The sequence below is a fragment of the Girardinichthys multiradiatus genome, chromosome 5 (genome assembly GCF_021462225.1).
Source record: "Girardinichthys multiradiatus isolate DD_20200921_A chromosome 5, DD_fGirMul_XY1, whole genome shotgun sequence".
Lineage (NCBI taxonomy): Eukaryota > Metazoa > Chordata > Actinopteri > Cyprinodontiformes > Goodeidae > Girardinichthys > Girardinichthys multiradiatus.
The window spans coordinates 53,233,661-53,255,181 of NC_061798.1; the positions used below are offsets into that span (position 1 = coordinate 53,233,661).

Consider the following 21,521-nt stretch of genomic DNA (forward strand, 5'->3'; position numbering starts at 1 on the left):
ACCTTTGCCTGCAGGGCGGTGCAGCCATCGGAGCTAGTCGGCAGCGTCTGGACCAAAGAAGACAAAGAGCTCCACTCTCCCAACCTGCTGAGGATGATCCGACATACCACTAACCTCACGCTGTGGTTTGAAAAGTATGACATCGCTATGACATCAGCAGACTGGTTTCCTGGAGGTGTGGTCTTCTCAGGACTGTGCTCTCTCTGCAGGTGCATCGTAGAAACGGAGAATTTAGAGGAAAGAGTCGCTGTCATTTCTCGGATCATTGAGATCTTGCAAGTTTTTCAAGAACTCAATAACTTCAATGGAGTTCTAGAGGTTGTCAGTGCCATGAACTCCTCACCTGTCTACAGACTGGACCACACCTTTGAGGTAACAGCCTCCCTGTCACATCAATCCTCTGTTGCTGCTTAGGCTCACAAAGGGAAACAAAAAGCTAATTAAACTAAAAGTAAAACGTTCTCGCAGGTTTAGCTTTTTCCTCTGAGAACCTTGGTTTTTCTTCGTTATTTGACTGAATTTCATCATTTACAATTTGATTTGTTGTGGTTGTGCTGCTGCCCTTTGAACGATAACTCCATACATTTCCAGATTATTCACAGTTTTCCGTTTCTTTAACAGTTTTGGTTTTGGTCGGAAGGAAGGAAATGCGTTGCTCCTGCAGATGTTGCACTGATCTGGGTTCTCCAAAAGCCGTCACTGCAGATGGGGCAGTCTGGTTCTGTCGGGTGAAAAATACGAATGTTGGTCAGTCTATCCCCGCTCTTATGCAGCAGAGGGCGCTGTGTTAAAAGGGTTAGGGTCAGGTGATCTATGTCAGCAGCAGAGACAGAGCGACCCATTTTTAGAATATAAACACGAAAGCTGAAGGTGAACATGCAGCCTGTGGACACCCTGAAGACCCACACTGCCAGTTAATACCTGCATCTTCACCTGATGGCACCTGTCCTAAACCCTGGGCAGCTCCATACAGGTGTTGCTTCCCTGACAGCCAAAACTATTTCTGTTGTTTTAGATGAAGGAAAGTCAGACCCGATCAGTGTTCTGCTGATCGGGTCTGACAGAACCACCCTGAAATATACTGCTGTCAGATCAACTCATTTTTAGAAGCAGGAAAGGGAAGATATTCTGGAAATATGAATATTCTTCTGCATCCCATTAATATCCTGAAGTGTGTTTAATGAACGCCACCTGGTGTTCAGAGAGTGTTACTGTAATCATGCAGTATCTTCTCACTGAGTTCTGCTTTTAAAACAGACAGCTTTCAGTGCTGGAATCAGACTGTTTACCCTCTCGCCTGCAGGGGGCGCTGCTTAGTCTGGATGTTTTCAATGGTACCAGAAGATGAATTCTGCCATGTGGTCCGGTCTACTTCCTCAGGGCCGTCTGGGATTCTAAACGTTGGTTTGAGTCCTACCTCTGTTTCTGGGGTTCTGACCGTTGGGCCGTTTCCCGCCCATCACTGGGGATCTTATTTCCTGTTGTACAAAACCAGAACCATGGAGTCAAAGCTTACAGAACCATGACACAAGAACAGAAGGATGTACTAAACCATGGCCCAAAATTAAAACTTGTTCTGAAGCATGTTCTAATGCCGTTTCCACTGGCTCTTTTTAGGTGTCACAGCGCCAGAAATGTCAGAACCAAACCCGATGTTTCATGGTGGTTTGTTTGTGCGTCTGATCAGCTGATTTAGGATGTTATTAACTACAGCGCCCCCTACCTGCGTGTCATTCAGAAAGCTGATGTGTCCTTTTTCTTCTCTCTCAGTCTTCAGGCTGGTTTATGATTAGTAAATGGTGAAATTACATTTGGGTTTGACCCGCTCCGGTCATTGTGGTCCTTAATATTATTGTAGTCTCTCTTGAGGTTCTACCTCAGGTAAAATCGTCTCATGTCTCCTGGTCCCACGGCCAATCAGTGAACAGCAGTCTGTTTACGTCACATGTGGTTCCGACTCCCGGTTGGACCTGCTCAGGAGCAGGGAGAAAAAACTGCGTACCGGTATGGAAAAAACAGTAATGGAGACACTCACAAAGTGGGCTGAGTGGAGCAGAGCCGGGCTAAGAAGAACCAGTGGAAAAGGGGATCATGGGGACAGTTTGTACTGAAGGAGCTACTAAAGCCTGAATATGAGGACCATTAGAACCAAACCACCTACTGAAGCATGATTTATGTGGTCTAAGTGTTGTGAAGACATAGCGTGACAATCACTTGCTGAAGTTTAACAGAGTTTTACTCTGAAATGTGGACTTTTATTTTGAAACCACACAACAAAATGATGCCCCAGACTCCACCTCCCGACATCACCTTAGCTACCTGGAGCCTCATGTCCTAAAGAGTGATCAGCTTCATACTAAAAGTTTGCAGTAGGGAGAAATTCTGAAACTTGCAGCGCACAAACAAATTCAGATGTAGAAACCGTGCGTAGACACCTCACTGCTCACGTAGCTTTCATACAGCCCAATTTGCGGTGAATTTGACGTAGCTGCACGTGGCGCTTGGACCGCCCAGTCTCTGCCCATAAATACATATGCAAAGTAGTATAAATAACCGGAGGGCAACCATCACGTGTCCAAATAACCATGGCAACGGTGCTGGGACAGTTACACCAGTTCCTTTCGGTGGAAAAACACTGAGAGAGACTCCGTCTGCACACCACGAGGAATGTTTGTAGTGAATTACAGCAAACCAACAACTTGAATGACATCAGAGACTCAAACCTGACTGGAAATAAAAAGTTTGTCGCCTCGAACCCGTTCAAATCTACAATGTGTGTATTAAATCCAAACAGCGCCATCTAGCTGCTGCATGGAGCTCATTCACAGCTCAATCCTGATCATTATGATGTGAATATGCCTCCATATTTCAAAGAGAAACATTGTCACCGCGCCCACTATGCGAAGAACTTTAAACCTGTACAACCATTCAGGGCGTCACCTAAAAAATAATTACCTAGAAGCAGCCACGGAGGTTTGTTCCCAACACGACTATTATTATTGGATTAATTATAATAATTATTATAGTATGAAGGCATCATGAGCTGTGGAGGCCATCATTGCATTAGTGAAACACATCTGCGCATCACTAATAGGTTGAACACATTAAATACTTTCTTTTCACTAAAGCATACTGACTTCCAGATGAGGTCCTTATAACAGTATGGGTCCAGTCTGTAGCTCTGATTACATTCAGAAATCATCTCCTCGCTGCAATGACAGCCTGAGTTTAGGGGAACTTTCTATATCTGAGCAACATCTGGATGAGGCCGACCCATATGGCTGGCACGGCCCGGTTCAGGGATGATAAATACCCGACCTGTGAGTCATCTCCCTCTGAGAAACTCCGGTTGAAAGGACCGCAGGGTAGTGAGAACTGGAACTGGTACCAGAGACCCACGGTTCCTCCTGGTTCCCCTCTGTATCACTTAGGTCAGCTCCATGCAGAGCTCCAAGATGATTGTCCTGGACAATCTAAGTGTCCCTTAGAAGACTCACATCCATTTTCTGCTCCTCAGCGCTCAGACCGAGGAGCATTTCCATCTACAGGAGACAGAAACAGAGTAAGTTTCATAGTTTCCATCCGACTGAGGTTGTTTCCATCATTTTCTGATGTTTGTTACGTTATTGAGGCTGAATGTGATTCAGTTTCATCGCTCTGGTTTAAACCATAAAAGCTCAAAGTCATAAAGAAACATCAGGTTTTATGCTCCGTGAATTAAACTGGATGGAGTCATATTTCAGTGGATTTATGGGAGCTTTAGTTCTCTGTAGTTTATTATTGTCGATTGAAAAATATCTGCGTGGATTTCTGCAACGTTCTTCTTTGTACGTGTCAAGTTGTGTGTAAAACATTGCGCCGTAATCACGCTTCGTACATGAAGCCCCAGGTGAGAGAGCTTCAGCCACTTTGCTGCTTGGGACTCCCTCAGGTGAGAGCAGGTTCTGCCTTCCCAGAAGCCATCGCAGGCCTTCAGTTCCCCAAAAAGCTCTCACTAACCAGGATTGACCAGGAAAAAGTGCAGTGGTCTCAGTTTCCTTTTAGCCAGCAGTGCTAGTTACTTCGGCCACGAGTGGACTCTGGAAACAAGAAGGACAAGAAGCAAGAGGGTTCCTTCTCCAGAGAAACCAAATGATTGGACACCAGGGTGCCGTCAGGATCCTGAAGGACCTTTTCACCCATTAAAACAATGATGTAGCAGTCCTTGGTCTATAACGTTAAGGACTGACAAACGTTGACCTGTCTCATAAAAATCTGATCCTTTCCACATCTGCCTAAAGTTCCTGTTTCAATCCTGTGGTTCCATCAACGCTTCTGCTGCTCAGCTTCTATGTTCCTTCTTTCCTGCATCAGAAAACGGAGACATTTTATATGAATCCACTTCTAACTTGGTTTTCGCTGGTCTTTGTCAGATTAAAGCCTAAAAACAGAAATGTTTTCATTTCTTTGATTTGACCAAAATTTGGAAAACAAATGAGCCTCAAAATATGTTTCATGGCTGCTGAAAGTTGCCTAGACAGAGTTAGTGAATGTTATTGAGGTCATTCATTTCTCAGACGTAGCTACGGTTCAGGGTCACTAACATTGAAGATTCAGTTAGCATTATTATTGGTGACGACCTCAGTTGGAAACCTATTAAATATGTTGAAAGCATCTCTCTGCTGAGTAAAGCAAAGCTGACACCAGAACAAAAGGTTCTCCACGATCTGGACCATTCTCTAGTTGTACTATCTCTAGGTTATTTTGCAGAGGTTTGGGCAACGGACCGGGCCCTACAGTCAAGTCAAGTTTATTTATTTAGCGCTTTTCAGCAACAAGGCATCAAGGCGCTGCACATGAAGAAAAACTTCACAATGATACAGAAAATCAAACAGAGATCATTTCAAAAATATAGAGAATAGAATAATTGATAAGGAAATGAAAGGAAAATTGGACTGAAAACTTTAATGTTCAGATGGCCCAGTCAAAGGCCACTCTAAACAAATAAGTTTTTAATCTTGATTTGAAGCAACTTAGGGTTTCAACACTTTTCCAGTTTTCTGGCAGTTTATTCCAGATTAGTGGAGCATAAGAACTAAAAGCTGCTTCTCCATGTTTGGTTCTGGTTCTGCAGAGTAGATTTGAGCCAGAAGACCTGAGAGGTCTGGGTGGTTGATCCACTGACAACAAGTCTGTAATGTATTTTGGTGCTAAGCCATTCAGTGATTTCTAGACTAACAGAAGTATTTTAAAGTCTATTCTCTGAGCTACAGGGAGCCAGTGTAGGGACTTTAGAACCGGGCCGATGTGCTCCACTTTCTTAGTTCTAGTGAGGACGCGGGCAGCAGCGTTCTGGATCAACTGCAGCTGTCTGATCCACTTTTTAGGCAGACCTGTGAAGACACCGTTGCAGTAATCAATTCTACTAAAGATGAACGCATGAATTAGTTTTTCAAGGTCCTGCTGAGACATTAGTCCTTTAATCCTGGAGATGTTCTTTAGGTGATAGAAGGTCAACCTTGTTACTGTCTTTATGTTCCTCTGAAGGTTCAGGTCTGAGTCCATCACTACACCCAGGTTTCCAGCCTGACTGGTGGTTTCTAGCTGTATTAACTGAACTCTGTCGTCCTTTAATCCTGGAGATGTTCTTACTTCCATGACAAAAACGAGCAATAAGAGTAATTAATAAGGCTGGTTATCAGGAAGAAACTAACACACGTTTTATATCATGAAAATGGTTCTGATTTTTTGACAGTGAATTTCCAGACAGTTTGGATTCAGTTTAAAGGCAACAATAAACAACCAGGAGAAAATGAATATCAGATAAAACGTGTTTTATTAGAAGAATCAGGAGGACTTCCAGTGTTTCAGTAGATGGAGTAAAGCTGTGGAGCTAAGGCCAGCTCCACACATGAAACCAGGCTCATTATTAGAACTACTATTATAGGTAGTAAATTATCATCATAGTTTATTACATGAATAAGTTGATTATAGTACAAGGAATGATTATTATGCATTTCAGTGCTGTTATAGGAGCATATTCATTGAAATGTTAGGACTACTGTAAAATATAAAAGAATGACAAACATGTCAATATTGCATGTTTAACGTAGTCTATCTATGTGCTCCAGAAATGACTGATGATGGTGATACATGGAGGAGGAGTGGGATTAAATACATTTATACTAATCTATGAAGTGTACAGATTATTGTTATGCTGATGATAACCTGAACATGTTCAATAAAACAAGCAGAGCGTAGCCAGAGAAACGAAGCTTCTCAGGTTCCTCCTCTAGGTTTGTTCATGTAGCAAACGCTGCTCAGTATGATGTCAGAGTTTAGGTGCAAATTAATGAATGAGGACACATGGGTCCCATTTTCTAGTTCATATCTGGAGATATGCGTATGATGCTAGGACCAGACAGAGAATGAGAAAGATGGAAGGAGATGAAATCTTTTTCAATCTCTGTGTTTCTGTAGCTTTTGTGTCTTGTTGGGCTTTATTCATTTATTTTTTCTTCTGTTGCAACAGAACAAATTCTCACACATTTTCATAAACAATGACAGAACCTTTCAGACCTCCTTGTTCTGTGGGTCTGGATCAAATCCATCCAGCTCAATTCTGGTTCTCATCCATCCTCAGCTACAGATCTTTGCCTGAGGAATACCTTCTAGAACAGCACCAACCGGGCTGAGGCAGTCGCTCGCTGCATGCATACATGCATGCCTAGCCGCTCTGCTGCGAGTCACCACAGAATGAAAACTTGCAACTCTGCTGATTTCTGACTTAACATTGAAGTCTGATGATATTTTAGGGCCTTAAATTTTCATAGACGACTTATTCAACAACAAAAGGAGAACAAAACAGAACCTGAACAGATATTTTCCTACGAACAGCACAATATACTTACTACCTTACAATCTTTGATTGGTAGCTCAGTCTTTTACTAATCAAGTAAAACATGGAATGAATTACCATTTTGTGCTCAGCTGTGCTCCCTGTAGTCTCACGATGTGCCAATTTTTCTATCAAAAATCAGAACCAGCTTTGTTCAGACAAACTGGGAATTTGACTCCGGTCCACTTTGCTCTCAATAACAAAGAATATCTTTTTAAATGTACATATAAACAGAGTGACTTTCCAATAGAATATAATGTGGGATCAGTCCAATCATGCCTGGTGTTGTTCTGGAGTTCTGACTGTCAGATGTTCATCAGAGAAACAGCCTGGAGGAAGAAACTGTCTCTGTGGCGGCTGGTTTTAGTAAACAGTGCTCTGTAGCGCCACCTGAAGGTAAAACTCTAAACAGTTTATGTGCAGGGTGTGTGGGGTCTGCAGAGATTTTAGCAGCTCTTTTCCTGACCCTTGACCTGTATAAGTCCTGGATGGAGGGAAGGTCAGCTCTGATTATTCTCTCTGCAGTCCTGATTATTCGTTGCAGTCTGGACCTGTCCTGTTTGGTGGATGATCCAAACCACACTGAGATGGATGAAGACAGGACAGATTGAATGATGGCAGTGGAGAAGATGACCAGCAGCTCCTGTGGAAGGTTGAACTTCTTGAGTTGCCTCAGGAAGTACAGTCTCTGCTGGGCCTTCTTCTGAACAGTGTCTATGTGTGAAGACCATCTCAGGTCCTCAGAGATGGTGGTTCCTAAGAACCTGAAGTGGTCCACGGCCGATAGTGTTGTTGAGGATGGTGAGGGTGGTGTATGGGGGTGGTGTTCTCCGAAAGTCCACCACCATTTCCACAGTCAGGAGTGGGTTCAGTTCAAGGTAGTTCTGACTGCACCAGTGGACCAGCTGATCCACCTGCTGTCTGTATGCAGACTCATCACCATCCTGGATCAGACCAATGACAGTGGTGTCGTCTGCAAACTTCAGGAGTTTCACGGACGAGTCCGATGAGGTGCAGTCATTTGTGTAGAGGGAGAGCATGCTCTCCAGCCTCACCTGGTGCTGCTGGTCCTTCAGGAAGCTGGTGATCCACTGATAGGTGGAGGCCGGGACTTTGAGCTGGATGAGCTTTCGGTGGAGGGCGTCTGGGTTGATGGTGCTGAAGGCCGAGCTGAAGTCCACTAACAGGATCCTGCAGGGATCTTCAGGAGCTTCAACACCAGCCGCTCAAAGGATTTCATGACCACCGGCGTCAGCACGACAGACCTGTAGTCATTTAGTCCTGTGATGGTGGGTTTCTTGGGTTCTGGGATGATGGTGGAGCGTTTGAAGCAGCAGGGAACCTCACACAGCTCCAGTGACTTGTTGAAGATCCTTGTGAAGATCAGAGGCCAGTTGGTCGGTGCAGGCTTTCAGGCATAATGGGGAGAGATCATCAGGTCCTGAGGCCTTCCTTGTTTTCAGGAGCTGAACGATCCTGTTTACATCTTCCTCTGAGATCCTTGGTGCAGACAGAGGGTCTGAAGGTAGGAGGTGGTTGGTGTATGGAGAGAATTAGTGTCTGATTGAGATGTGGAGGAGTTGGGTTGAGGTGTGAACTGCTGCTTTTCATACCTGCAGTAGAAGCCAGGTGAGAATTCTGCTCAGGGTTGGAAGAAGGTCTCCTGTAGGCAGTCAGGTTTTCTGAACCATTCCAAGCAGCAGAAACATCTCTTCATCTGAGAAGCTTTTCTTTAGCTTCTCATTTTAGCTTCTCTTCGCTGCTTTAATCTCCTTGGTCAGTTTGTTCCTGGCCTGATAATACAGGGCCTGGTCCACAGCTACCTCAGATGAGAAGTGAACCAAGGTTTATTGTTATTGGGTGTGCAGAAGGTCTTGGTCTGCACACATGTCCTGACAGAAAATGATGTATGATGTCACCACCTCACCAAGTTGGTTTAAATCAGTGGCTGAAGTTTCCAGTCTGTGCATTGAAAGCAAGCCTACTTTGATCAGTCAAATTTCTTCCACCTTCGTTGTCCATTGATCTTACATTGGTATCATCTCCCCTCCATGGTTCCTGGTGATGTTAGCTGCCACCAGCAGTATTAACATGGCGAGGGGTCAAAATGCCTTCTGAGAATCTGCATGGATACAGCACTAAGTCCAGGCGCTGTGGTTTCTAACATTCCTCTCTAATATTTCTGTCTGCTGTGCAGCTGCTTACTTTTCATTTTCGGGTCAGGTTCTTCCAAGCAGTTCCCTCCACATTTGTGAATTGGTGGATGAGTGGTGCATCTTCCACATTTGATGCCATCTAAAATTTCTACATGAAGTTCTTCCTCTTGTTACGTAACACGTACTCAGAAACAGCCCAGTTCTAACTTCGCCTGTTGGAGGTCCAACATAGAACCTCCTCTCCTACACCGTAAAAAGATCCACTTTAAAAGGAACCAAGTTTCTAAGCACCCAGCTGAGCAGAACACCGAGAGACTTTAGTTCAAGATGTTTTTGCTTTGATTTATTTAATCTGTGGGATTTTATCATAAATAATAATAATTCTTCTTTTTCTTTTTAATCATTTGTCTTTCTGTTCATGTTTTAATGCTTCTACACCAACAAATAAACCTTTCTTATGACCCAGGACTAGGTTCTACACAGACACCTACATATCCAGGTCCAACACCAACAGGGGCACAGCACATGACCTTTGGTCTACTGGATCTGCCATCTTGTTACCAAACCAGATTGACCACATGCTGATGGCAGCCATTTTGGAAATGTGTTGATTTGTTGAACAGAACCACCTGTACATGATACTGACATGATCCAAATCTGCTTCTGTTGGCAGCAAATCCCAAGTCGACAGAGAAAAATCCTGGAAGAAGCTCATGAGCTGAGTGAAGATCACTACAAGAAGTATTTAGCCAAACTGCGCTCCATCAACCCTCCCTGTGTCCCGTTCTTTGGTATGACCCGACCTTCACCTGCCGGTACCGCTACCACCAGAAACCTGCTTTAACAGGTGTGTTTTTGCTGCAGGAATCTATCTCACCAACATCCTGAAGACGGAAGAGGGAAACCCCGACTTCCTGCGCAGACACGGCAAAGACCTGATCAACTTCAGCAAGAGGCGAAAAGTTGCAGAGATCACCGGAGAAATCCAACAGTACCAGAACCAGCCATACTGCCTGAGTGTTGAGACCGACATCAGGGTCAGTTCCTTCTGATATCACCTCCGAGGTTTAGGAGCTCTAGGTTTATTAAGCATATTTAAAGCTGCATCTGTTGTGTTTTGGTGGAGCAGAAGTTCTTCGAGAACCTGAACCCAATGGAGGACATGTCAGAGAAGGACTTTGCTGATCATCTGTTTAACAAGTCTTTGGAGATTGAACCTCGAAACACGCGATCATTGCCTCGTTTTGTAAGTGGTGCCACAGTAACCGCTTGCCACAAAACTTGTTCAATTGTTACCTAACACTTCCTCCTTCCTGGTCCAGGTGAAGAAGTACACCTGTCCTCTGAAGTCCCCAGGGATCCGACCGACATCTGCACGGCTCGGCACCATGAGACATCCCACACCTCTGCAGAATGAGCCCAGGAAGATCAGCTACAACCGGGTCACAGATAGCGAGTCTGAGGGGGGCGTGGTCTCTGCTCCGAACTCCCCTCGCACACCGCTGACTCCACCCCCAGCCTCTGCCGCATCCAGCTCCACTGATGTAGGCAGCGTGTTTGACTCGCCTCAGGGTCCCAGCAGCCCTTTCCATTCAAGTAAGACCTGCTCACTGAGAGCACTAACTCCGCCCACAAACGGTAGCCTGCAGAGACTAATCCCACCCACATAATGTAACCCCGCCCACATTATGTAGCCCCACTGCAGACTGTCCACAGACGCTGACATCGCCCACACACACAGCCCCACCCTCTGGCCAGTGAATGATACTAACTCCACCCACTGATCGCTAACAGACCCTACCTCCGCTCTCGGTGTCGGGCGCTGCTTGAGTTCTGCAGTAAATGGGACAGAAGCCAGCACACAGAGCAACAGCTGGGTTTTACCACCAATCCACACAGTGTTCCTGATTAGCTGCCTGTTCAGTAACCAAGTATTGATCCTCTGGTCAACACTAACCTTCTTCTCAGACCCAGTTTACACAGCTGATCCAGCCTGGTTCTATTGCTCCTCTGACCTGTTTGTTCTGTTCACCCCGCAGCCTGCGACAGCATATTTGCTGTTATCTCTCTGCCTCACGGCCCACGTTAGTATTACCCTCCTGACTGTCCGCCATCACCATTTCACCTGTTAGAGTGGACCTGGGATCAGGCCGGCCAGTGCTGGGTGGGAAAGCTTTGGGTCAGAATCCACATAGGGACAATGTTGACAGGTGGGTTCTGCAGGGGCATGGAGGTGTATGAATATATCCGGGCCTGTGTGTGTATGCAGTAGAAACCAGATATTGACACGCTGTATAAAAAGACAGGCTGACGTTAAATCAGGCTAAACTTTTCCTATTTTGGGGCAGTGAGGATTAACTGGATCTTTTGTGTTGGTTAAATGACAGAATAATCCGATTTTTTTATTACTTTCCATCGATCTCCTCAGTATTTGGTAGAATTTCCTTGAACTGTCTGATTTGGTTCGATTTGGTTTGGGTTTTCTTCCAGAAGTTTCTCACAATAGTTTGATGGGATTTTGCCCCATTCCTGCTCACAGAACTGGTGGAACTGGGTCAGGTATGCAGGAACACACCTTTTCAGCTCCACCTGCAAATGTTCTCTGAGACTGAGATCAGGACTTCAAAACATTCAATATTTTGTCCTTCAGCTGTTTTCTAGCTGATCTGCTGAGGGACATTGTCCATGTGGAAGACCCATCTGTGTCCAGCTTTTAACTTCCTGGCAGATGTCTTCAGATGTTGCTTCAGTATTTCCACACCAGTTCACACAATAGATGTGAACTTGATGACGACTCTCTTAACAGCTTCATCAGCATCTTCACAAGGTCTTAATTAAAAATAATCATAAATAATTTAGACTTTATAGATCTCACAATGGAGAAATGATCCTCTGCATTTAACCCATCCTTTAAGGAGCAGTAAGCTGCCATTGTGCGGCGCCCAGGGAGCATTCAGGGGTTAAGCGTCTTGCTCAGGGACCCAGAGTGGCAGGCTGTGGGAATTGAACCTGGGTACTTGTAGCCTCTCCAGGACTGCCTTGCTCTTTAACCAGTAGGCCACCACTCTCCAGCTTTAGCTCTTGTTCTGGGGTTGATTCACATTTTCCACACCAGCGCCGGTTCATCTTAGGAACACAGAACCCGTCTCTTTCCTTGAACTGGATGACGGCTGGATATTCCCATGATGTTTATACGTGCAGATTGAGCAGATGAACGTGGAACCTTCAGCTGTTTGGACTGTAGGAAGAACCAGACTGGTGGAGGTCTATAATTCTCTTCATCTCTTGGCTGATTTCTGTGGATTTTCCGTGACGTCACACAAGGAAGCAGAGTGTTGGAGGTGTTACCTTAAAATGCAACTACAGGAGGCCCTCAATTTAACTCAGACATAAATCAGAATCTTATGAAGCTAGTGCATCATCACCTGGGGTCTTATTTCTAAGACATTGCGTAAGATCGAAACTAAAAAGATTTGTACGCCCAAAAGCCAAAAATGGTGTAAGCCAAAGAAAATCCAGCCTTAAAAAGCCAGGCGCCCGCACACCATCAGGCAGTTTCTCCTCTCTAAATCCCAGCCGCTCCTCAGCGTTTGTACCAGGTTCCTCCTCATGGATGGTCGATGTGTATTTAAAGGAGCCAGCTGATTAATGCATGGTTACCAATGGCAACCATGCAGAAAAGAGCAAAGAAACGCAGCTTTACGCTGAGTGTCTCCACGGTGTTTAGATGTTCCCAGCAGTCAGTGTTACTGCCTCACATCTTCTGGGTTAATCTGTGGTCCACATCACCCTGGAGATCATCAGGGAGAGGAAGGAGATGTTGTGAGGACTTTAAGGCTGAAGGTGACTTATAGGCCTCTATTTGTCTATCTAGGTCCTGATGTGTAGTTCTGGTTCATCAGCACCAGCATAAATAACGCTGGTTCTGAATGTTTATGATGACGTTGATCTATGATTAAAGTTTGAAATGGAGAGAAACTGAATGTCTGAGAAGAATTATGATCCAGTGTTGCTTCACTTCCCCACCTCTCCATCGGCGTCGCCAGTTACCAGTTTCCAAAAAAGCTGTACCCATGGGTCATAGTTCACGTGAGGGACAGCATATTCACCTGTCTAGTTTGTGTTTATAGATCAGAACCTTTACGTGGAAACGAACGGCAGTAGATGATCCTGGATGGATCAGAGAAAATCCATAATAAAAGTTAAATACGTGATAAAAGCCAGACCCTTGATCCTGTTGGTGATCATTCTGATTATCCATCATCTAACCTTTAAATGAGTTTAGTTTCTGGTTCTGGTTAAGACTGAAAGAACCGCACCACCCAGCACTGACCCGTCTCACCTGCTTGTCTCCATGGAAACCATCCGCTCACCATCTGTCATGACTTGTGTTTATAGGGAACGCAGCTATTGACATTTATCTTTTGGTTCCATAAATTAGTCCCATTACCACTGGGACTGCTGGTTTTACACATATTATAAGACCCCCTGAGAGGACACTCAGGTACCCATCGTTCTCCTGTTAGAAGGAAGGCTGAGCCGGATCTTTCCATAGACCAGAAACTATCGGTTCTCCATGTTTCCCTTGAATCGTACAACAGAAACCACTGGTTAGAACAGTAGAACTGCAGTAGAACTTAATAGAACTTCAAACTAAAACCAGACTACCTGGGGAACCTAGCAACGTTCTCCCAGAGGGAACCTAGGAGGGGAACCTAGCAACGTTCTCCCAGAGGGAACCTAGGAGGGGAACCTAGCAATGTTCTCCCAGAGGGAACCTAGGAGGGGAACCTAGCAACGTTCTCCCAGAGGGAACCTAGGAGGGGAAGCTAGCAACGTTCTCCCAGAGGGAACCTAGGAGGGGAAGCTAGCAACGTTCTCCCAGGGGGAACCTAGGAGGGGAACCTAGCAACGTTCTCCCAGAGGGAACCTAGGAGGGGAAGCTAGCAACGTTCTCCCAGGGGGAACCTAGGAGGGGAAGCTAGCAACGTTCTCCCAGAGGGAACCTAGGAGGGGAACCTAGCAACGTTCTCCCAGAGGGAACCTAGGAGGGGAACCTAGCAACGTTCTCCCAGAGGGAACCTAGGAGGGGAACCTAGCAACGTTCTCCCAGAGGGAACCTAGGAGGGGAACCTAGCAACGTTCTCCCAGAGGGAACCTAGGAGGGGAAGCTAGCAACGTTCTCCCAGGGGGAACCTAGGAGGGGAAGCTAGCAACGTTCTCCCAGAGGGAACCTAGGAGGGGAACCTAGCAACGTTCTCCCAGAGGGAACCTAGGAGGGGAACCTAGCAACGTTCTCCCAGAGGGAACCTAGGAGGGGAAGCTAGCAACGTTCTCCCAGGGGGAACCTAGGAGGGGAAGCTAGCAACGTTCTCCCAGGGGGAACCTAGGAGGGGAAGCTAGCAACGTTCTCCCAGGGGGAACCTAGGAGGGGAAGCTAGCAACGTTCTCCCAGAGGGAACCTAGGAGGGGAACCTAGCAACGTTCTCCCAGAGGGAACCTAGGAGGGGAACCTAGCAACGTTCTCCCAGAGGGAACCTAGGAGGGGAACCTAGCAACGTTCTCCCAGAGGGAACCTAGGAGGGGAACCTAGCAACGTTCTCCCAGAGGGAACCTAGGAGGGGAACCTAGCAACGTTCTCCCAGAGGGAACCTAGGAGGGGAACCTAGCAACGTTCTCCCAGAGGGAACCTAGGAGGGGAAGCTAGCAACGTTCTCCCAGGGGGAACCTAGGAGGGGAAGCTAGCAACGTTCTCCCAGAGGGAACCTAGGAGGGGAACCTAGCAACGTTCTCCCAGAGGGAACCTAGGAGGGGAACCTAGCAACGTTCTCCCAGAGGGAACCTAGGAGGGGAACCTAGCAACGTTCTCCCAGAGGGAACCTAGGAGGGGAAGCTAGCAACGTTCTCCCAGGGGGAACCTAGGAGGGGAAGCTAGCAACGTTCTCCCAGGGGGAACCTAGGAGGGGAAGCTAGCAACGTTCTCCCAGGGGGAACCTAGGAGGGGAAGCTAGCAACGTTCTCCCAGAGGGAACCTAGGAGGGGAACCTAGCAACGTTCTCCCAGAGGGAACCTAGGAGGGGAACCTAGCAACGTTCTCCCAGAGGGAACCTAGGAGGGGAACCTAGCAACGTTCTCCCAGAGGGAACCTAGGAGGGGAAGCTAGCAACGTTCTCCCAGAGGGAACCTAGGAGGGGAACCTAGCAACGTTCTCCCAGAGGGAACCTAGGAGGGGAAGCTAGCAACGTTCTCCCAGAGGGAACCTAGGAGGGGAACCTAGCAACGTTCTCCCAGAGGGAACCTAGGAGGGGAAGCTAGCAACGTTCTCCCAGAGGGAACCTAGGAGGGGAAGCTAGCAACGTTCTCCCAGAGGGAACCTAGGAGGGGAACCTAGCAACGTTCTCCCAGAGGGAACCTAGGAGGGGAACCTAGCAACGTTCTCCCTGAGGACACTCCTACAGAGCTGTTCCTGTGTTCCATTCCTTTTTTCCCTTTTGATCATTTTTAAACCGCCGCAGCTTTTTTCCATTCGTTCTGAATGCCAGATTCCAGTAGGAACATTGGTTGTGTGGTTCTATTCATGGTGCTCCAAACATTTCCAAGCATATTTTGTTTGTAAGGCTACGCTGCAGATTGGGACGGGAACAACCACGGAGCTCCTGGAAAACACGACACCTCGTTAAGAGTGTCTGCATCATCTCTGCTTGTAACCGTCAGGGATCTGCAGGTCAGCCATGGAAACTGACGTTCCCCCTCTCCGTTCCTGACCTCCATCACTGGGAAAGGTCTGGATGGTCTTCTTTATCATGGATCCTCAGGTCCCAATCCAGAAGCCCTCACCTATAGTTAAAGATCTTATGTCTGTATCAAAAGTTTCGTTTGGTGATACTGTCTGGTTGTAGAAGATCATCTCCTTCGTGTCTGTTTGATGAAGTTTAACGTGGAGAAACAGGCAATAGATTCTTTCTGCAGTTTCAGAGGGTTTCCCAACCTGGAAATCAGATTACAATCATGTCAGAACCCAGACAGTAGGTGGGCTTCCTGTAAACCATTCTTTCATCTCAAACCCATTGAACCCATTAACTTTTGACGATTCCTGTTTTAGGTTCTGTCAGGTTTTACTTCGTGTTCAGTTTGTGGTTCTAACATGCGTTCTGTGTCCTTGCTCATCTCAGGATCCTCCTCAGTCTCCTCAATGATGAGTTTCAGTCGGACTTCAGAGGACACAACCATTCCCCCTCCTGTTCCTCCACGCAGAAGACCAGAATCAGCTCCTTCTGAGTCTTCCCCCTCCAAGGTACCAAGGACACATCACTGCAACCATCATCTGTTACCAGAACAACCAGTCCCTTACCAGTTGGCACCAGCATCAATGTGATCTACAGTATTAATATAATCGACTTGAATTGAACAATTTTATTGCAGTTCTTATAATATTGATAAGTTTTTATCATCTTATTCATATTGTTGACTTATTTTTAAAAGTTAAAAACAAAAGATCTACTCTGGCTTCCTGTTTCTGACCCTCCCCATCCTTATTCCCTTTCTCCTCCCTCCTTAACACCTGCCCCCTCTTTGCTCCTCCTCCAGATCCAGTCAAAGTTGGAAAGCCCCCCTGCTGTGCCGCCTCGGCAGCCCACTTGTAAGCTTCTCCCCCCTCGTTACTCTTCGTCGTTGTCCTCGTCTCCTCCAGACAGCCCCCCTTTGTTGCCCCCTCGAGAGCCGCTCAGTTCCCCCCTGCACCTCCTCCCTCCCCCCCAGGGGCGCTCCCGCTGCGAACTCTTGTCTCAGGCCTTCTTTCCCTCCACCACCTCCTCTGCTTCATCAATTTGCTCTGCCCCTACGGCCTCATCTTCCTCCCCGCCGCTCCCTCCTGTGCCCGTCACCCCCACAGGAAGTAAGATGCCCTTACCTTCTCCACCACTAGATGGCCCCCCAGTACCTCCACGCCACAGCGTCCCCAAACTGCCTCCTAAGACATACAAGAGGGAGTTTCTGAGCCACGCCCCCTCGGTTGGGCACGCCCACTGCCCTATGATTGGACATCTTGTCAAAGAGGCGGAGCTAGAAACACTATACCTGGATTAGAATAAACAAAGTGGAGCCTTCAGAAGTTTCTGATCCTGTCAGAACCAAGATGAATCCAAATGGTTTGCTCTTATTCCAAAATTCTGAATCCTTTTTCTATGTGGTCATTTCATTTCTATTCCTCGTCTTGTGAGCTGGGACCTGTGGGAACCAGATCAGAACCAAATGCACCTGATGGAATCTGTTCAGAACTAATTGGACCTGATTGAACCAGATTACAATTGGTTGGAGCTTAGGGCTTTACAGAGGCTGTGGGAACTGTAGTTCACAGCCTGCAGGTACTAGTCCAGAACCTAAGAGGTACTGTGTTTGGTTCTGGTGGACCTGATGATGTTTGTCTGTTATTGTTGTTGTTGATGATGATGTAAACAAAGAAGGGAATAAATGTTTCTGCCTCTGAGCTGGACCCGTCTTTGTTTATTGGTACAGCGTCACTGAGCAGGTTCTGTTGATTCGGGTCTGGTCACTTTACCACTCACATCTCAAGTTTCAGGATTTATTCTTCTGTTCTCAGGTCAGTTCTACTTTCAAGTTACTTTTATGAAGCTACCTTCAGTTTCAGATCCAGATCTTTAGCAATGTTTGATGCTCAGCTTTAGTGGGACTGAAAATAATCAAGGAAGGTGAGAGAAGATTCAGGACCAGGTCCAGGACCTGGACATAGAAGGTAAACAGGTGAGAAATGAAGGTTGGGCTGAGGAAGGCCAGAGAACCAATCCGGTTCTTCCTTCCTGTGAAACCATTCAGGCAGAGGAAGGCCCCTTAACTCAAGGGATGAGCTCGAGTTCTACAACAAGAAATTTAGCAAAGAACGCTGTTGGACCTTTTGTCCCAACAGTCCGTCACAGAGACCTAGTCTGTTTAGTAGAGCTTTCCTGTAGACCTGCTGTTCACATCAACCTCAAAGTCCTCCTCATGTAGGTTTCTGACTTCTCCTCCCTCATTCTGCTGCAGATCGGTTCTCCTGCAGTAGGTCTTGCCTCTACCTGCTGGTTGCTGATCAGACGTTTTGCTCATTCATCTTCAAAGGTCTGAGTTTTATTTTCTTTATAGGAGACGATACATGATGACCTTTAGTAGGTCAGATTAGAATATCTGACTTTAGTCCAATGGGCCGATTGGTGCCGAACATAACAACAGATGTAATAAATAAATGAATCTGTATTACAGCGTTATAAAGGCCACATGCTGAGATCTGACAGCCATGTTTAGTAAACAACATGGAAGTCAGAAGTTCATGTTTGGTACCTGGAACCATGTTCTGGGTCTGAGAAACACAGCCTGGTGTCACACAGACCCCTCCAGAACCAGCTCTGGTTCATTTACTGCAGTTCTTCAATTGTTGAATCTGAGCCAGTAAAATGTTCATAACAGTTTTGTTTTTTGTTTTTAGACCTTCTCAGTTGGTCTTAAAGTTTCTTTCTGATGCTCAGTTTAAGTTAATCCTCTGTAACGTCCGGCGGGCTGGCTGGGCACAGTGCAGCAGTAGAACCTGACCCATATATGGAGGCTTTAGTCTCGACGCAGCTGTCGCGGGTTCAAGACCCGACCCCGAAGACCTGTGCTGCATGTCTCCGCCTCTCTCCACCCACTTCCTGTTTGCCTACTTTAAAAAAAATAAAATAGTGGCCACTAGAGGTACAATAAAAATCTTAAAACATAAAAAGTAACATGGCGGGCTCAGAATAACTGGTAAACATTTGGCTCATTAAGCTGCAACAATAACTGGTCGGTCATTCATGAGTACGCTAATGGTCCGAAAACTGACCCTTGTGGTACGCCAGGATTATTGTTAGTGATGGTCATGAGTTTACCTGCCAATAATAATGCTAATGAACCTTTATAGTGAACATGTTGCTGCCTGATTCTGATTACAGCCTGTGGTGTGAATTTCTTTTATCACTTAATGACTTTCGCACCTTTACACAACAAAAACTGACATAAAACCAGAACGTGTTTTTACATTATTTCAGTAATAACTTAAACAAATATAAATTGTGACCCTTTTAAGACCACATTCATTATGTAAAAAAACCCATCATGAATTTGATGTAGATCTTCTCATGTTCTCCTGATGTTCTTCAACTGAGTCGGGAAATAATCCATTATTTTCAGAACTTTGAATCATCAACATTTATTGTTTGGAGATATTTTAGCTCAGTTCATTTAAACACAATTTCCTCTTAACAAGATTTGTTTGATTAATTTTCACTTATTTTGTTCTTGTGACATCATCAGGATGGCTCCGCCCCCATCAGAGATATCGTACCACGTTCTCAGGAAATCTTTCACCTGGGCTTCCCAACTACGTTCTCATCAAGAAGCGACCAATTTTCTGAACAATGTTCTTCAGTACCAGTAGAGAAGCACCCTCATTAGAATGCATCAATATCCCCTTTTCCGCTGGCTCGTTTTAGCCGGCGTGACTCCGCTCTACTCGGTTTCGCTTTACTCTGTACGGTACCAGTTGTGTTTACACTGACCCGCCAACGGCTGAAGCTATGGCGACTGAAGCCCCGCCTCCAGCCATGAGTGTAGAACGCTGTGCTGCTGTTAACTACTGTGTGACATTGTCTCATTAAAATAATCTGTGTGAAACAATAAAAAACCTAAATAAACTAAATATTATTAATGTTCATATCATTGGATATGTAAGAATGTCTTATATGTGTGTTTTATGTATAAAATGATCCACTGTGATAATTATCTGGACCACAGCCCAGCCAGAACTTATAAAATAAGGCTCAGAGGTTCTGATGTGAGGGAGGGGGTTTCAGATGAAGCAGGGAGGAGAGATGCTGCTGTCTGGATGGTGAAGCTCCAAAGTTTGCCTGAAGAACATTTTGGGCTTTATGAGGAAGTTCTTGTCTCATCCATGGCAATAATGAGGGCCAGGAAGCCCAGAACCACAGACTCCTGACCGTGGGGAAGTCAGTTTTAGGTTGGATGTTGGATCTTCGTGTTCCATAGATTCAGCAGGTCTTCCTCCCGTTTGACCCGATGCAGACAATCTGATTACGGGCAGCTGCTCTCTGCCTGCTCCCTCCTCCTGCTGATGCTGGTTCTCTGAAGGACCGTCAATAGATGTCAGAACCAAACCCGATGTTTCATGGTGGTTTGTTTGTGCGTCTGATCAGCTGGTTTAGGATGTTATTAACTACAGCGCCCCCTACCTGCGTGTCATTCAGAAAGCTGATGTGTCCTTTTTCTTTTCTTTCAGTCTTCAGGCTGGTTTATGATTAGTAAATAGTTCAATTATATTTGGGTTTGACCCGCTCCGGCCATTGTGGTCCTTAATATTATTGTAGTTCCTCTTGAGTTTTATTTACTTCTCCCTGCTCTGCCTCTTGGAAAACCTTCTTGTTCCTCCTGGTTCCACAGCCAATCAGTGGACCGCAGTCTGTTCATGTCACATGTAGTCCCTACTCCGCCCCGGTCCGACCTGCTCAGGAGCAGGGACCCAAAACCTGGGTACTGGTACAGGAAAAACTGTAATGGCAACGCTCGCATAGCGAGCCGAGTGAAGTCTAGTGGGACCAAATCGAGCCAGTGGATCAGGGGCAAATGTTCTCACTAAAAACAGGAATCTGTTTTTTTGCAGCACTAGTGGCCGTTATTTTTCCCCAGTAGGCAGACAGGAAACAGGAAGAGAACGAGGGGAAGACATGTGGCACACGTAGCCTGGGCCGAAACTTGAACCCGGGGCCGACGTGTCAAGGACCAAAGCCTCTGTACAAGGGCCGCGCGCTGGAACCCCTACGCCACCGGTGCCGCGCCAAAACAGGAAGCTTTTTGCCAAGAACATTGTGAAGCTTCCACCAAGGACACAGGAATGTTCTCCTTAAAAAAGAAAAGTTCAACATAAAACCCCTCAGTGTTCTCACCACAAACAGGAGAGATTTCATTGGGAATAGAACGCAGGGAGGTTCCACCAGTGGAACCTTGAAGCTTCAGCTGTGGTTCCTGAACTACCTGCTTAAAAACACTAGTATGTTGGTTCTAAGAGCCTTTCAATATTAAATGTTCCTCTTGGAGAAATCACACCTCCAGGAAACAAACAAGTTGTCAAGACCATCCAACCCAAGTCCAGTCCAGTACAGACCAGAAGAAACCAAGACTGAGTGAAGTGAGACCAAAACAAGACCAACCAATGAGAGCCCAATTTCAAGAATACTTCTGTAGGCAGACTAATTTGGTTGTTGGTGAGGCTCATTAGCAAGTTTAGCTGTGACTGAGCTCCAGACTAACTGGTGCTTCTAACGTTTTCAGTTCAGAACCCAAAGTTGTATGTAAGCTGAACCTGAACAAAATGCCACTGGTCCAACAAATCTGGAGAGCTGGTAACTAACAGAAAAACCAGAGAACATGCAGCTAAATGTGAACTGCTTCTCATTAGCAGCAGG

General features: G+C 46.0%; 1 protein-coding gene across 5 annotated transcripts in view; it reads left to right on the top strand.

The window, feature by feature from the left end:
• Positions 1–20,474, top strand: part of LOC124868143 (son of sevenless homolog 1-like) — a 64,938-nt gene extending 44,464 nt beyond the window's left edge. For 2 of the 5 annotated variants that reach the window (XM_047364983.1, XM_047364981.1), the window contains exons 15-23: positions 15–134; positions 210–372; positions 9,707–9,824; positions 9,898–10,070; positions 10,163–10,279; positions 10,356–10,629; positions 11,073–11,117; positions 16,206–16,327; positions 16,621–17,518. In XM_047364983.1, the coding sequence (XP_047220939.1) occupies positions 15–134; positions 210–372; positions 9,707–9,824; positions 9,898–10,070; positions 10,163–10,279; positions 10,356–10,629; positions 11,073–11,117; positions 16,206–16,327; positions 16,621–17,118 (1,630 nt within the window). In that variant the 3' untranslated portion in view covers positions 17,119–17,518. Of the gene's footprint in view, positions 1–14; positions 135–209; positions 373–9,706; positions 9,825–9,897; positions 10,071–10,162; positions 10,280–10,355; positions 10,630–11,072; positions 11,118–16,205; positions 16,328–16,620; positions 17,519–18,072; positions 18,148–19,356 lie in introns of those variants that run through there. The other 3 variants (XM_047364984.1, XM_047364986.1, XM_047364982.1) reach the window with 3 other exon arrangements.
• Positions 20,475–21,521: the final 1,047 nt, after the last annotated feature.